Here is an 18,039-nt window from a genome sequence, read left to right as displayed (position 1 = left end):
TGTATACTTTCATGTAACACTCCCCTTGATGAAGCATGGCACTGAATATTGCAGTAACCCTTCTCATAGCTACTGGAGTCACTATCTTAATTTATCTCATTAAATGGTGGAACAAAATACAACAAAATAATCTACCTCCAGGACCTACACCTCTACCCGTAGTGGGGAACATTTTGCAGATTGGTACTTCTGAACTACCACAATCTTTAGTTAAGGTATGTAAGCCATCGTATAGCTATACATTCATGAACAGTCTATGTAAATAGAAGCAAACATCCCGCCACAAGCCCGGCTGGATGTCTATCAGTTTCAGAGAAAGTAGAGGGCTGCGCCATGAGGACAAAGTTCTCCATTAGATTGACCAGATGCAGCCTCTGCCGTTGTTGCTAAGCTAAGTTTCACTTGTTTTTTGCACTTTATCTATTGTTTATTTTTTTGTTATTTCGATGCTGTATTTTATTAACTAACAGAAAAAATGGTGTGGTGTTAAACAGGCAGGAAGTGCTCAAACCCATATACAGTTGTGCATATATATATACAGGGGAGCAAATCCTGCACTTGTGGCCTGTTGCTAATGGCGATCCCCAGCAAAAATGCATACAGTGGAGGATGCCCGCGGCAAACCACAAGTACCACAATAGACATCCTACACAAGACATCCACATTAGGATATGTTGGCTAATCTCTGAATTTTAACATCCGTATGAGGGTTTAGTAAGACAGCAGAGTGCACCTGTCTTTACAAATGTTATACTGTATTTTAGTAATTTAAAGGGAACCTGTCACCTGGATATTGGGTATAGAGCTGAGGACTTTTATGTGCTTTTATTGTGTCAAAAAAACAATTTTATAGATATGTTAATGAGGCAAGTAATAAGCCGAAGGAGCTGTTACTAACGTTTCCGGAGCCCAGCCACGCCCTCTGTGAAGGAGCCCAGCACCGCCCCTCATTCTCCGAATCTCCTCCTTGCTCCCAGACAAAGCTCGTCGCGAGATTATGGTCACTAGCTTTGTTATGTCGGGGAGCAAGGAGGAGATTCGGAGGATGCGGGGCGGTGCTGGGCTCTTTCACAGTGAGTGTGGCTGGGCTCCGAGTCAGAGAACGCTTGACTCATCTCTCAAGCATGGAGGAGACAGGACTCATCTAAGGTAAATTTACATATCTATAAAATCGTTTTTTTGATACAATAAAAGCACAGAGAGCTATGAGGACTGGATATTGCAGATGTACTAGCAGCGATCTAGCAGCCCATGTCCTCAGCTCTATACACAAAATCCAGGTGACTTCCTTTAAGTCCCCCTGATGAGTTGGCCTCATGCCAATGAAACGCGTCGGACAGAGTGGTACTGGGATATAGCTATATACTGCTTGCTATCGTGTGCATATCTACAGTTGCAAGAAAAAGTATGTGAACCCTTTGGAATTATATGGATTTCTGCATAAATTGGTCATAAAATGTGATCTGATCTTCATCTGAGTCACAACAATAGACAATCACGGTCTGCTTAAACTAATAACACAAAAAAAATTAAATGCTACCATGTTTTTTTTTTAACACACCATGTGGAAAAAGTATGTGAACCCTTGGATTTAATAACGGGTTGAACCTCCTTTGGCAGCAATAACTTCAACCAAACGTTTCTTGTAGTTGCAGATCAGACGTGCACAACGGTCAGGAGTAATTCTTGACCATTCCTCTTTACAGAACTGTTTCAGTTCAGAAATATTCTTGGGATTTCTGATGTGAATCGCTTTCTTGAGGTCATGCCACAGCATCTCAATCGGGTTGAGGTCAGGACTCTGACTGGGCCACTTCAGAAGGCATATTTTCTTCTGTTTAAGCCATTCTGTTGTTGATTTACTTCTATGCTTTGGGTTGTTGTCCTGTTGCAACACCCATCTTCTGTTGAGTTTCAGCTGGTGGACAGATGGCCTTAAGTTCTCCTGCAAAATGTCTTGAAAAACTTGGGAATTAATTTTTCCTTTGATGATAGCAATCCGTCCAGGCCCTGATGCAGCAAAGCAGCCCCAAACTATGATGCCCCCACCACCATACTTCACAGTTGGGATGAGGTTTTGATGTTGGCTTTTTCTCCACACATAGTGTTGTGTGTTTCTTCCAAACAACTCAACTTTGGTTTCATCTATCCACAGAATATTTTGCCAGTACTGCTGTGGAACATCCAGGTGCTCTTGTGCAAACTGTAAACGTGCAGCAATGGTTTTTTTGGACAGCAGTGGCTTCCTCTGTGGTATCCTCTCATGAAATCCATTCTTGTTTAGTGTTTTACGTATCGTAGATTCGCTAACAGGGATGTTAGCATATGCCAGAGACTTTTGTAAGTCTTTAGCTGACACTCTAAGATTCTTCTTAATCTCATTGAGCAGTCTGCGCTGTGCTCTTGCAGTCATCTTTACAGGACGGCCATCATCTTTACAGGACGGCCACTCCTAGGGAGAGTAGCAGCAGTGCTGAACCTTCTCCATTTATAGACAATTTGTCTTACCGTTGTCACGGACGGTGTACAGGAAACAAGGCAAAGCAACATGTATAAACGACTCGCTGGATCCAAAAACTAAGGAACCAAGGGAGACCCCTGCAGAAGACCTGGCACTTTCCCTGGCTGCTCAGCCTATGCAAAGATCCGAATGGTGGAGGTTTGCATATCCACGAACCTTGACTATAAAGCCCTGAGCACCCTACAATAGTGAGGGGACACGACCACCGGCTCCCTACACCAGACACAGAGGGAGTCAGGGTCACCTGGGATCCAGCAAACAGAAAATAACAGATCAAGGTACAACACTTAGCTTTGAAGCAAACAGGAGAACAGAGTCAGCATGCACACACACTCCAGGAAGTAGTATAAGCCGCCCAGAAAAGCCTTCTGGGGAGGAATTTAAAGGGAAGCAATTAGTCCAACACATGACAGCTGAGAGAGGCTAACGAGAGGAGGAGCTGAATACCACAACACAGAAACTCAAGGAGGAGGTTCTGAAAGGCCTCTGTCAGAGCTTCTCAGCTGTCTGGTTGTGACAACCGTGGACTGATGAACAGCAAGGCTTTTGGAGATACTTTTGTAACCCTTTCCAGTTTTATGCAAGTCAACAATTCTTAATCGTAGGTCTTCTGAGAGCTCTTTTGTGTGAGGCATCATTCACATCAGGCGATGCTTCTTGTGAAAAGCAAACCCAGAACTGATGTAACCAACACCTCCAATCTCATCTTATTAATTGGACTCCAGTTGGCTGACACCTCACTCCAATTAGCTCTTGGAGATGTCATTAGTCTAGGGGTTCACATACTTTTTCCACCTGCACTGTGAATGTTTACATAGTGTTTTCGATAAAAACATGGTAACATTTAATTCTTTGTGTGTTATTAGTTTAAGCAGACTGTGATTGTCTATTGTTATGACTTAGATGAAGATCAGATTACATTTTATGACCAATTTGTGCAGAAATCCATATCATTCCAAATGGTTCACATACTTTTTCTTGCAACTGTATATGTTTGTGTATGGGCAGGACTATATATACCTGCTTAATTGCTTTATGTAGCTTTTCTAAGTGTATCCTTTATTGTGCAAGGTGTTAGTTCCCTCGCTTGCTCCCTTCCTCGATGAAGCTGGGCAGTCAAATGGTGCGGTGTAGGGACACCTAGGGATATACTAGGAGGAAGTAGACACGCAGTGGGATCTCCCTGTTTAGGGTCAGCTTGTTGATCACCAGGTGAATCACTACTAGAGGAGGGTTTACTAGGAGGAATAGACCAGTTTTCTCTTCCCCTCCCACCCCCCTGCGCCCTCCTAATTCTCTTGGCACTAATAAAGCATTATTGTATTCTTTCACCACTGAGTGATTTGTGACAAGTGTGTTGCACCCTGGCAGGCGACCTTCTGCTTCCTTTTTGGGTATTTTACTGATGTATTAAAAGTTAAGTCCTAATTGAGGTTACCCACCAGTTCTGTTCAGTTTTTTGGGGGTATTTATAATTGGGTACCCATTTGTAGGTTATTGTTAGTGACCATCTGTCACGGCTGAGGATGGGGGAAATCCTCAGCCGTGTGTTGTTAGAGGATGTCCGGTCACTGCTTGGCCAGGACCACAGCATTAGGGAGCAGGTCACCTCCTATTGCGTCCCTAACGCTGACCCTATCTCCTGTCAGTATGAGCCGACCTTGATGGTAGGAGGGCTCATACGCCGGAACCTAAAGTCCCTACAAGCCCTCAAGTCGGCCCTGACCTAGGTGACAGAGTAGGACAACCCACTCCTCCAAGACAGGGAGGATCAGGAGTCCCAAAGGCCAAGCTGTAGAGAAAAGGGGAACACAAATGCAAACCAATGTATATGGCAGGTGCTGCACTAGTTCCAGCCACCTGCCACAGCCCTGCTGACTGGACCAGTGTGCAGGAAATCTGAAGTTCACAAATACCAAACCGAAGTCAGCACAAACTCATCCACACACCGGAACCCAGATACATGGCAGCACAGAAATATACAAGAAAGCATAAACCGAACATCACACAGACAAAGACAAACTGAACATAAACTTATGACCACAGTGGTGGCTCTCACAGGCAGATCAAATACACAGGAGGCTGCTCCAGCTAGCAGGGCTGAAGCAACCTACTGAAGCCTGCAAGAGACTCAGGCTATATAGGCCAAAAGGCCACACCCACCGGTCAACCACACCCAGTGACATCACACACACTGGGAAGGAAGTTAACCCTTCCAGCACACAGAAGGGAAAACACACATATAAGGGGAAGTGCACACAAAACATAATACACCGTGCACACAACACACACACCTAACAAAAAGGGAGTCAGGTGAAACCGCATGCAACTGCAGCACGCTGCCTAGCCACGCTCAGACTGCTGCTGCACATACACATGAGACTACCGGTTGCCCGCGGCAACCACAAGTTAGGCCACACGCCAGCGGCCCTCACCTGTGGTTTTAACCCACACGAAACCGCAGGCAACCGCATGCCGATAGAGAGTCACGGTCATAGCCATGGCCGTGACACCATCTTATTCCCATGGTTGTTTAAATATAGACCGTGTTATACCCAAATTGTTAAAATGGACACTCAGTGGGTTAATGTGTGGACCACATGTCAATTAAATTGGCAGCTGCATAATGTGAACGTCATGTGTGCCAGATATATCAATTGGATAAAAGGACTGTAACTGGGTTGGTTCATGTTTTTTTTTGTTTCTCTTTGTTGTTGTTTTTCATGCAGTTTTCAAAGCCAGACACCAGGAGTGGATAAAAAAAAGGAGAAGTAGAATCTGTCCTTAACCCCTTAAGAACTGGGACAAAAAAAAAAAGTCCTTAAGTCTTTAAAGGATGAAATTTTTTAAAACATATGATCCCACCATATTTTTGGGGGTTTTGTGTTTACAGAGCTTACTGTGTCTAAAAATGACATTATTAGCTTATTCTGCGTGTTAGTATGATTTTTTTTTTAAAGGAGTTATCCAATACTATAAATTGTCCCCCCATATGCCGGGCCCTCACAGAGACTATACTTACCTGGCTACCCACGCCACTCCTGGTCCCTTCACCGCCGATGCTGCTTCTCCCCGTGCACAGATGAAAACATCCGGTGTTGGGGGGGAGCAGTCAATGGCAATCGGGGACAGAGACGAGCCTCCCTAGCATCACGGGTGACACTAGGGAGGCTTGTCCCCATCCCCGCCTGCCATTGGCTGCTCCCCCCCAACACCAGATGTTTTCATCCGCGCACAGGGAGAAGCAGCAGCAGCGGTGAAGGGACCAGGAGCGTCGTGGGGAGCCAAGTAAGTATATTCTCTGTAAGGACCCAGCATATGGGGGGACAGTTTATAGTATTGGATAACCCCTTAAAAAAAATTGTAAACTATTTTTTCCTTCCATCAACATATTCTGACACCCATGATTTCCTTATATTTCCATCGATGGAGCTGTGTGAGGTCCCTTTTTATTTTGGGCCGATTTTGGAGTACATATGACTTTTTGATAATTTTTTATTCAATTTTTTGGGGGGCAACATGATGACCAAAAAGCTGCAAATCAGCTGTTTTTATTCTATAATGGCATTCCCCACACATGATAGATGTTTTTATATTTTAATAGTTTGGACGTTTTCAAATGCGACAATACCAATGATGTTTACTTTTTATTGTTTAGCTATTTTTATGTGTAATATTGGGAAAAGCTAGGTGACCTCAATATTTTATATTTTGTGCTTTTTTATATTTTTAAAAACATTTTTTCACTGCAAATTTTAATCCGCTAAAGGGGACTTGAATATGCAATCCTCTGATTGCTTATACCAGTATACTATTGCAGTCTAAGGGATTTTTACTGGCTGCTTGTCAATCTGTCCCTCGGGCAGCGGCAATTTTTTTTTACACTAAGTCAGACCTCTAACTCAGCCCGATGCCTATCTATACATATCCAATCCCACCCTGTCATTTTTGTTCTTCCACATAAAGTAGATCGGAAAGATTTACACCTGTTCCGTGTTTTAACCCGCACCTGGTTTTCGCTAACAATCACTGACCAAACACTGACTGTGTGAAAACGGTCTAATTTAAAGGCAGAACTCAATTGTTTTATTTTTTTTGGGGGGGGGGGGAAAATCCATTAAATATGTTCCTCTGTCAACGACTCTATAGTTGACCATGTATTTCATCTACCATGGTTTTACTCATTGTCTCCCACAGGATATTTTACACTATTACATTCTATAAACCTTCAGATACAACCTAAATACTCATCTAATAATATACTATACTACATGCCATTTTTATATTTTAATGCAGTTGGGTGAGAAGTATGGACCTGTGTATACCATCTACCTTGCCAGTCAACGTGCACTCATACTAATTGGCTATGATGCGGTAAAGGAGGCGCTGGTCGACCACAGTGATGTGTTCAGTAATAGAGGGGAAGTCAAATTAACAGATCTGTTTTTTAAGGATTACGGTAAGACATACAGTCACACACACGTACATACAAACATACATGCATACACTTATGTGCATACATACATACACTCAAACGTACGTACAAAAATAAACATCACACACACATACTACATACTGTATATACATACTGTAGATTCATGCATACACATACATACATAGACATGGTAGGTTTATTTTAGGACTAATGTTATTTCATACTAAAACAGAGCTGTAGCTAGACTTCCATATCCTTGTGTCTAAATAAAAAGGAAAAAGTCTGGTATCGTGTTAGCCAATATTGACTAACACGGTACCAGACTTTTTTATTTTTCTTTTGACCAAATGGATTATACCATAATGTACCGTACACAGATGGAAAAAAATAGCAATTAAAAGGTATCAAACCTGCAATACTCTTATATTTGTGACACACTGGAAGATCTAAAGAGTCTTCTATAGACATAGTAGGGGCACCAAGTCTCTGAGATAACATCAATTTAGAGACCATAAAACTTTCACACCGCTTATCTATAAGATAAGGACTTATTCTCATATTCTGTTGTTCTGTTGTTTTTCAAATACCCATTCATTCCCCCATGTCTCTGTTTTTATTGTATATCTAGTGCTGTGTCTTCATATATTTTTGCAGTATGCCCGATAAAGGGACTGGTGATGTCTCGAAAGCTTGCTATGTAACATCATTACTTCTATTTTTTGTTAGCCATTAAGAGGTATCAAACCTGCAATACTCTTATTTTGTTTCTCTTAATGAGAGCACTAAACTTGTATCTAAATAGCATGGACAAGATTTTCCAACATGTAGGGCATCTTTCTCATCAATCATCCCCTAGCTAGGCCCCTGATCCTCTTCAGGAATCTGTTCCTTCAACCTCCTGCTGCAATTTATTTAGCTGTTAGGTTAAAAGGATGGAAAGGAATGTAGTTCTGAAATTCCAGCACCATGGGTAAATGTCCCATCAGCCTCACTCCCTAGTGACTTCTCTATGCAACAAATAAATGGAGGCGTACATGAAAAAATATTGTAGCACAATGTGAAACAGAGCATAAGGATGGGGTCTTGAGAGATTAACCCCCCTCAGTGAAGTCCATATCTATTTAGAAACATGATATATTGCAGTCTTGAGCAGGGGCGGACTGAAAACTTGAAGTGGCCCTAGAACAAATACTAAAAGTTGCCCCGTTTTGTACAAACCAGATTCCAAAAAAGTTGGGACACTAAACAAATTCTGAATAAAAACGGAATGCAATGATGTGGAGATGGCAAATGTCAATATTTTATTTGTAATAGAACGTAGATGACAAATCAAACGTTTAATCCGAATAAATGTATCATTTTAAAGGAAAAATACGTTGACAACAAATCCCCAAAAAGTTGGGACAAGTAGCAATAAGAGGCTGGAAAAAGTAAATTTGAGCATAACGAAGAGCTGGAAGACCAATTAACACTAATTAGGTCAATTGGCAACATGATTGGGTATAAAAAGAGCTTCTCAGAGTGGCAGTGTCTCTCAGAAGCCAAGATGGGTAGAGGATCACCAATTCCCACAATGTTGCGCAGAAAGATAGTGGAGCAATATCAGAAAGGTGTTACCCAGCGAAAAATTGCAAAGACTTTGCATCTATCATCATCAACTGTGCATAACACAAGAAACACAAATGCAAACAGTACTCTGCAAAAACAAATAACAAAGTAAAGACAATAGAGCCATACTCACTATAGAAAATGTAAATGGCTATTGCTATGTTATAAATTATTTGTGCCTGTGCGCCAGCATCAAGGCGATCTCCTTAGGAAAATAACCTACACTAATAACTACCTTCTCTGGTGCCATACTGGCCTCCATTAAATTCAGGGAATGTAGGTTCCACATGCATGCTGAGCCCACAGTGGATTATACCTCTCCTGGTGCCAAATGGCCTCCAATAAATGCAGGGATATAGCTTAATAATTACAGTAATTAAAATCAGCCTATGGGACAGACAGGTTAGTTAGGAGTGTATGAACAATGGAGTCAGCCGCACCTCAAATGCAGACTGTAAAGGAAAAAATGAGGATTAGTCAGCGCATCCCAGTGCGCAGGTGCATGCCGTCATGGCTGAAAGCACAAAAGTGGGGTCATGTCATGTGTGGACAGGCTGGAGAAGCCATCTGCACCGGGGAGAAAAGGCCTATTCTTGTACAACATCCTCCAAATCAAGACATCATATAGGCATGGTGCAATGCACAATCCCACGTGGTTAGCACAGTGACATCATCGTGCACATGGCAGGTTCTTTTGCAGGTCCTGCTTGATGAAGATAGAAGAGACTTCTGCAGAGCGATCAAGTGAATGAAGTACATTTTTTTAACCCCTAAATGGCCATATTATTTTGCATTCTGTCTTAAAAAATTTATAACGGAAAATAATAAAATCACCCAAACACTGAACCCAAACCCGGACTTCAGTGAAAAAGTCTGGGTTCGGGTCCGGGTACCCAAACTCACAAAGTTCGGTGCGAACCCAAACTTTGCAGTTCGAGTCATTTGTCCCTACCATTTGCTATTCATATAGCTTGTATAATTGTTACTGTGACCACTAACAACAATGCTGCAAATAAGAATTAAACACAGCACATGTTGGATAGGGTGATGAATGGTGCAGATGCAGGTAATTGGGTGCTCACCTTTGGTGGTGGTGCTAACAATAGGCACAACCCTAGTGTAGACAAAACATAAACAGAATCCAAGCTGAATCAAAACTTTCTGTCTAAAGATCAACACAAACAAGAAGAGGTAAGTAGGAACTACATGGCCTGATGAAGGCACTGGTTCAGTGACAAAACGCATAGTCCCAATAAAGCCTCTATCTTGGATAAATTGTGTTTGAAGACCTCTCAGCAGGGGCGTAACTACCATATCAGCAGATCATGCAACTGCTATAGGGCCCAGGGCAAGAGGGGGCCCAGTCTTAGTTGGGATCATCCTCTCTTCTACTGGAGGTGAAAACTTGGTCAGGACTCTACCCTCTAAAGGAACAACTTTTAGCAAATGAGGCAGGGTCATTGAAAAGGGTTTAGGCAGAAACCCTTCTGTCCTGTGTGGGGGGCCTGGTTTGGTCCTTGCTATGGGGCCCCTACTTCTCTATGTACCCCACTGCCTCTCAGTACCAGCAGCTTGGTCAAGTCCCTAATTACCTCTTCTTGTTTATGTAGATCACTAACAACCATGGTGGCTTTGTTTCATTTTTCATTCTTAAATGGAATGGTTTCTTTTAATTCAAACTAAAATTAAACTTTTAGGGGTTATTATGAGCAACGGAGAAAGATGGAAGACAATTCGTCGATTTTCTCTTATGACTTTGAGAAATTTTGGAATGGGTAAAAGGAGTATTGAAGAGAGAATTCAAGAAGAGGCCCGGTGTCTTACTGAGAGACTTATGAGAACAAAAGGTAGGTGTTGAGCAATATAAATAAGGCTAATAAAAGTATGTTGGGAGTTGTAATTCTGCAAAATCTGGAGCACCACAGGTTGGAGACTAGTGCTATAGAGACAGGTTTAGCAAACAAAGTTGTATGAAAAACCAATGTGTGCTCGTATTGTGGAAATCCAAACCTCTAGAAAACACGCTCTGTGTTGTAAAACCTGTTGGATGACTTGATGGGCAGATCAAAGTTTACATTCATTGACCTCACAGTACATGCACGCAACCTTAGGAAACTGAAGCTTTATGGACAGGGTGTACAGATAGTCAGCAATGTGTCATATCTGTTGATCGGGATTTGTCAGGTAACACTGGAATTTGCCCTTTTGTCATGAGAAATATAATAGCTGTGACTTGCAATATGAGCAGGTCATGTGAAAATGTGCCCTCTAAACTGGTCGCTTTGTATAATTGATTGCTATACATTTATCAGCTTAGGCAAGTTTGTTAAATCAACCTTAAAGGGAACCTGTCACCAGGATTTTGTGTATAGAGCTGAGGACATGGGTTGCTAGATGGCCGCTAGCAGATCCACAATACTCAGTCCCCATAGCTCTGTGTGCTTTTATTGTGTAAAAAAAACCGATTTGATATATATGCAAATTAACCTGAGACTCATCTCAGGGACAGGACACATCTCTGGTTAATTTGCATATGTATCAAATCGGTTTTTATACACAATAAAAGCACACAGAGCTATGGGGACTGGTTATTGCGGATGTGCTAGCGGCCATCTAGCAACCCATGTCCTCAGCTCTATACACAAAATCCCGGTGACAGGTTCCCTTTAAAGTGGTTTTCTGGGAATAATAGTTTTTCTATCTAATGCCTGTCACCTGCCTCCTGAAACAGAAAATTCATACTTGCCTGCCCGTGCCTCTGGTCCTCCATGCTTCTTTCAATGTGTCCGCGTTCCAGTTGCCAGACTGTTTACATCCGTTGCTGTATGAGCATGGTCACATGTTCCGTTCCAGCCAATGACCGGCTTCAGCGTGGCCACAATAGTCACATCACTGCTGAAGCCAGTCATTGTCTGCAGGGGAGCACATGACCATGCTTATTCAGCACAGAATGTAAAACACTCCAGGGATCTGAACATGGACATATCAGAGGCAGCCCCACGGATCGGAGTGAGGGGGAGGAGGTAAGTATGAATTTTCTGTTTCAGGAGGCACGCTGCAGGAATAGTCGCCAATTGTCCCCAATTTCAGAGACAGTCCGACAAATTCATGCTGTCCTGGCCCGAAAGTGGGCAGGACCAACAATAACCCCACCCATAAGTGAGAGTTCACTGGAACAAGTGGAACGTTCCCAGGGGGAAGATTTAGATGCCCCAAATGTACCCACTTAAAAGTTTGTATGTGTGGATATTAGATAAAAAGTAGTTTTTCCCAGAAAATCTCTATAAAAGAGTTGTCCAACATTTTAATGTTCATGACCTATCATCAAGACAAGCCATCAATATCAGATAAGCGGGGGCCTGGCACTCCCTGCCACTGCCGATTAGCTGTTTTAGCTCCAGTGCTGGAAGTCAGCACTAGAGCTAATAAGCTCCAAATATTGTGTAGTGGACACATCTAGTAACTACACTGAAGTGAATGGCAGCAGAGTCAGAAATGCACAGCTCCATCTACTGCAAAATGGACGGAGCTCTGTAGAGTCAATGCCAACTTTGAAACAGCTGATTGACGGTGTTGGACCTCCTAAGGTCATATATTGATGGTTAATCCTGTGGATAGGCCATCAATATTAAAATCCTAAAATAAACCTTTAAAGGGGTTGTACAAGATTAGAGAAACATGGCTGGTGTTCTCCATAACAGTGACTTCACTGACCACAGGTTGTATGTGGTATTGTTGCTCAGCTCTATTCACTTCAGTGGAGCCGAGTTGCATACCACACACAAACGGGTGGACCATTGTGGCACCTGTTTGCACCAAATTTTTCCAACTCAGATCAGCCCACTGTATTGTGAAGCAGATTAGTCGACCATTTTACATCCATTTCTATAAGAAATTTAAAAAATAGATAAAATCATAAAGTAATTGGTATAGTCACTGGCTATATTATTAATTACAGACACTCCAATGGATTCAGTGGATCTAGTGCGACTCGCTGTGTCTAATGTTATTTGCTCTGTTGTGTTTGGTGAGAGATTTGACTACGAGGATAAAAAGTTGCTGTCTCTGCTGTCACATTTTCGAGATTTTGTCAAGGTGTTCAACACTTTTTGGGGCCAGGTAAATAATTTGACAAGTCTTGATAGGTATAATACAGAATTAAGAATTCAGGTCTGATATTTTATAATCACTTACATTAATAATTTTCTTCAAGTGATGTTTACGCGTCATTTCTACACAAAATATTTTTATGTTAGATGGCCTATACATGGTTGAGGTACCTTCTGTATTTATCTATTATCTATGTCGGCACTACTTCTAATACCAGTGTGATACACACTGTAAATGGGTTATTATTAGGGTGTCAGGTTTTTCCATCCAGGACAGAAGGGTCTAGTGTTTGTTTCCCCCATTATTTACAATCTAAGGGACAATTCCCCATCCAATTTTTGCTTATAAAGCAACCCTTCTATAGAAAAAAAAAATCCCTTCTGCACATGTTCTTTCAAACTAATTGTACAAGGGACAGCCCAACCAGAGCTGGGCCACCCCTATCCAAAGGCCCCATAACAGCCACATGGATCTACCAATGTGGTGTGTATGCCCTTGCTATTTATCCCATTGGTCATCAAATTGAGATAAAGTTCTCTTAGTTTGGAATTTTCTTATTTGAGAAGACCAAAAGAAAACATCATTTTGGAGGACAGGGGAGCATATGGCCTCTTTCACACGGGCATCTTATTTTTGGCCTGGATAAGAGGCGGGTGCGTTGCGGGAAAATAAGCGATTTTTCCGCGCGAGTGCAAAACATTGTCATGCGTTTTGCACTCGCGTGAGAAAAATAGCGCATGTTTGGTACCCAAACCTGAACTTCTTCACAGAAGTTCGGGTTTGGGATCAGTGTTCTGTAGATTGTATTATTTTCCCTTATAACATGGTTATAAGGGAAAATAATAGCATTCTGAATACAGAATGCATAGTAAAACAGCGCTGGAGGGGTTAAAAAAAATAATTTAACTCACCTTAGTCCACTTGATCGCGAAGCCGGCATCTCCTTGTGTCTCCTTTGTTGAATAGGACCTGTGGTGAGCATTAAATACAGGTAAAGGACCTTTGATGACATCACTCCAGTCATCACATGGTCTTTTACCATGGTGAATCACCATGGTAAAAGATCATGTGACGTACCATGTGATGACCGGAGTGACGTCATCAAAGGTCCTTTACCTATATTTAATGCTCACCACAGGTCCTATTCAACAAAGAAGACACAAGGAGATGCCGGCTTCGCGATCAAGTGGACTAAGGTGAGTTTAATTTATTTTTATTTTTTTAACCCTTCCAGCACTATTATACTATGCATTCTGTATTCAGAATGCTATTATTTTCCCTTATAACCATGTTATAAGGGAAAATAATAAAGATCGGGTCTCCATCCCGATCGTCTCCTAGCAACCGTGCGTGAAAATCGCACCGCATCCGCACTTGCTTGCGGATGCTATGCGATTTTCACGCACCCCATACACTTCTATGGGGCCTGCGTCACGTGAAAATCGGACAATATAGAGCATGCTGCGATTTTCACTCAACGCATAAGTGATGCGTGAAAATCACCACTCATGTGCACAGCCCCATAGAAATGAATGGGTCCAGATTCAGTGCGGGTGCAATGCGTTCAACTCACGCATCGCATCCGTACGGAATACTCGCCCGTGTGAAAGGGGCCTATGTCAGGAAACCTATTTGTGAATAAGAGTTAAAGTTGGAGTTAAAGAGTCCACTGATATCTGCTTTATCCTTCATACTTGTGGTGAAAGTTTAATAAAGTTTCATACTGGGTCTTAAAAATAAAGATTTTACTTACTTTTTTAATTTGCCCAATATGTTGTTGTTTTTTTCAAAATATTTTAATTTTTACATTAATTTTTTTTATTCAGCTTCTCAACTTTTTCCCAAACTTGATGGCACGTGTTCCAGGCCCTCACCAGAGTATCTTCCAAAGTTTTAGAAAGTTAAAAGAATTTGTGATGGAGGTGGTAAGAACCCACCAAGGCACCTTGGATGAAAATTGTCCTCGTGACTTTATAGATTGCTTCCTCATAAGGATGAAAGAGGTGCGTTTGTAGACAAAACACAGATTTATTGGGTTGTTGTTACCATTTTTTTTTACTTCAATGTTATACATGACGCAAATCAAGTAGTTATAGGGAGTGGAGGGGTAGCACTCATAGCTGGGCCCTAGTGTTTAAGGAAGCCCACCCTCTGTCACATACAGTACGAAGGCAACAGTATTACAAATCTCACAAGGTAGTTGTGGATCTTCGAACAGATTTTTTACTGGGGCCCAATAGCTTTTATTTACATCTCTGTGTGACTCTACAAATAGGTTAAGGAATATTAAATGTCTATTATTAAAGGGTTTTTCTGAGATTTCTTTAACTGATGACCTATCCTCTGGATAAGTCATCAGAATCTAATTAGTGTAGGTCCAACAGCCAGGACTCCATTGATCAGCTTACCAAGCATAGTGCCGTACATTGTATAGCGGATGTGCTAGGTATCGCAGCTCAGCTCCTTTCATGTCAATGTGGCTGAGCTGCACCTAGACCATGTAAGCGATGAATGTGATGTCACATGGCCTAGGCAAAGCCACGGGAGCTGGTGCCTTCTCAAACAGCTGATCAGTCCTGAGAGTAGAATCTTCACTGATCAGATACTGATGACTTATATACAGGATAGGTCATCAGTTATAAAAAAAAAATCTGAAAGCTCCCTTAAAATGTCAACTATCTTTTTAGGATAAAAATAATCCAAACACAGAATTCCATGAGGATAACCTACAGGGGACCATTATGGACTTATTCTTTGCTGGAACAGAAACTACAAGTTTGACAATAAGATATGGATTTCTAATACTGATGAAATATCCAGAAATACAAGGTAATACAAAGTAAGGACAAAGCAATAAGCAACCAGGATTGCCCTTGAAGGCATGCGAGAAGTGTGAGCTCTGCACATTTTACTAATATAGGGAGAATCACTGACTTTGGTACATCTCCAATCCCACATTACATGTGGCTGCAGCTACATTCCTTTACCCAACTTTATTGTTTGGACAGTGTTATTTGGACACTGTATGATTGCTTTTTTATGCACTATATGGCTATCCCTAAAGGATGTCATCAACATAAAGTACCTCAGAGGGCGCCAATCAACCTAAGGGCCAACATCATATATGAGTACCATTCTGTGTGAAATGTCCTTGTACATGTATTTCAGACAGGATACACAAGGAGATTGACAAGGTAATAGGCAAGGATCGCTGTCCAGCAATTGAAGACAAACTCAAAATGCCGTATACAGAAGCTGTGATCCATGAGATCCAAAGATTTGCAGATATTGTCCCTGCAGGACTCGCTCATGCTGCAAGCAAGGACACAACCTTCAGGGGCTACCACATTCCAAAGGTACGCTACTCATCTTAACCTCCTGACACTGTTCTTCTGTTTCTCTTCTTAGAAATTTGAAAAACTGCACCAGTTTTACCTATGCTCAACTTGCATAGAGTCACGAACCAGCGGGTGTGAACCCACTGTGCCACGTGTCCTACTTCCTCTAATGGTGTTGTCTAAGTGAAATCCTAGATCTTCACAGTACCCCAGATGGTGAGGATAGACTTTCCTGAGGGGAACACCAGGTCACTACCTCTTGAGGAAGATTGGCACACAAGGCAACTGGTGGACCAAGAAGTACCTGAGCAAGGTACCAGAGGTACAGACGTAGTCAGCAGGCCGAGTCGTAACCAGGAGCAACAGTGCAGGACCGAAGAATGAGGCAGAGGCAAAGTCAAACAGGCAATAGGTCAAAGCAAGCAGGCAGGAATCAAATAGGCAGTGGAGTCCAGAAACACAAGCACTATTCAGGTACACAGGAACACAAGCAGAGATAACAGCAACCTTAGCAGGACACAAGGACCTTGACGCTGAGGCATCAGGGAAAGGAGATGAGCCACTTATATATGTGCAGGAGGTCTAGGATTGGTCAGCGAGGTCACATGATCTAACCCATAAAGCACAGGAAGTGACGTGTGCCGACCCTTAAGGAAGTGCTGCAGGGAACAAGCATACTGTGACCAGGGCTGAAAGAAAACTGTGGAGCGGATCCCAGAACAACAGTACTTACACAGACAGAGCCCAGGACTGCAGCGGTGAATGGGAAAGCACAAGCAGCAGGATCACCGCTGAACACGGCGCCCGGGACCGCGGCGGTAAGCAGGGGAACAGCAGCACACAGCAGCCGCTGTTACACATAGGTAAAAAAAAGAAGGATTATTATTAAGTACTACCATTCTCCTCCTTACTAAGATTTCAGCCCATTATTTGCTTAATTGGCTGATATTTTAAGATTCAACATTCTTCTAAGGAGATCCTTTATTGTTCATTTGTTCCTCCACTGGTTCTTTAGACGAGTTTTATCGGGTTTTATTACAATTTCATTTAAGTACCGTAACTTGTTTTTCTCTGCCCTCAAATACCACAAAAAGGATAGAATCCAAGTTTACTGACAGAAATTTCTGCCAATTTTTTAAATATGTGATATTGTAATTGGGATTCATTTACATAAAGGGGTTTTCCGGGATTTTAATATTGATCATGTATCCTAAGGATAGGTCATAAATACCAGATCGGTGGGGGTCTGACACCCAGCCCCGCTTCCAATCAGCCCCCCTTCCATTGTGTACCTGCTCACTAGCGACATCACAGTGGTGAGCAGGTGTAACTACAAGTCATCAATATTAAAATCTTGGAAACCCCTTTAAATAAGGCTAAAGTGCAAAACCAGCGTCAAACCATGGGTGCTGTCTTTGGAAAAAAAAAATTTTTCTAATCCTTTATGTTAATTAATTAAAGCTGACTTGTATTATTTTCTCTTTCTTATTAATTGTCTATGTATATATAATACTTTTTTCAGGGAACTTTGGTATTTCCAGTCTTAACCTCCGTTCTAAAAGACCATAAACAATTTACAAACCCCTTTAAGTTTGACCCTGGACATTTTTTGGATGAAAATGGTGCCTTTAAGAAAAATGATGCCTTCATGCCATTTTCTACAGGTAAAATAGCAGTCAACTATATCTCAAACCATAAACAGTGGTTAAAAGTCTAGTAAAAGACTAGTAACATGTACAATGGTAATATAATGTGTTTGATCATAATGTCTCCCTAGGAAAACGCACATGTATGGGAGAAGGCCTGGCCCGCATGGAACTCTTCCTCTTCTTAACTACTATATTGCAAAAATTTATCCTAAAGCCCACAGTGGATAAAGAACAATTGGACATCACACCTGAACCCAAAACCAATGCCTCAAGACCCCGACCATTTCAGATGTGCTTTGTTTCTCGATGAGGAGGTTTTCTCTGGTTTTGTAGCTTGATCCAAAACCTTTTAAATTGCTCCAAACAGGAAAAAAAAGC

General features: G+C 41.9%; 1 protein-coding gene across 1 annotated transcript; it reads left to right on the top strand.

Moving 5' to 3' along the window:
- On the top strand, positions 1-18,032 carry LOC122938105 (cytochrome P450 2C31-like). Its single transcript, XM_044293418.1, has 9 exons — positions 1-215; positions 6,818-6,980; positions 10,262-10,411; positions 12,523-12,683; positions 14,501-14,677; positions 15,362-15,503; positions 15,843-16,030; positions 17,535-17,676; positions 17,790-18,032. The coding sequence occupies exons 1-9, from the start codon at positions 36-38 to the stop codon at positions 17,969-17,971; spliced, it is 1,485 nt and encodes a 494-aa protein (XP_044149353.1). The 5' UTR covers positions 1-35; the 3' UTR covers positions 17,972-18,032.
- The last annotated feature ends 7 nt before the right edge of the window (positions 18,033-18,039 follow it).

Source organism: Bufo gargarizans, chromosome 5, assembly GCF_014858855.1.
Source record: "Bufo gargarizans isolate SCDJY-AF-19 chromosome 5, ASM1485885v1, whole genome shotgun sequence".
Lineage (NCBI taxonomy): Eukaryota > Metazoa > Chordata > Amphibia > Anura > Bufonidae > Bufo > Bufo gargarizans.
This window is presented reverse-complemented; position numbering and strand designations above follow the sequence as displayed.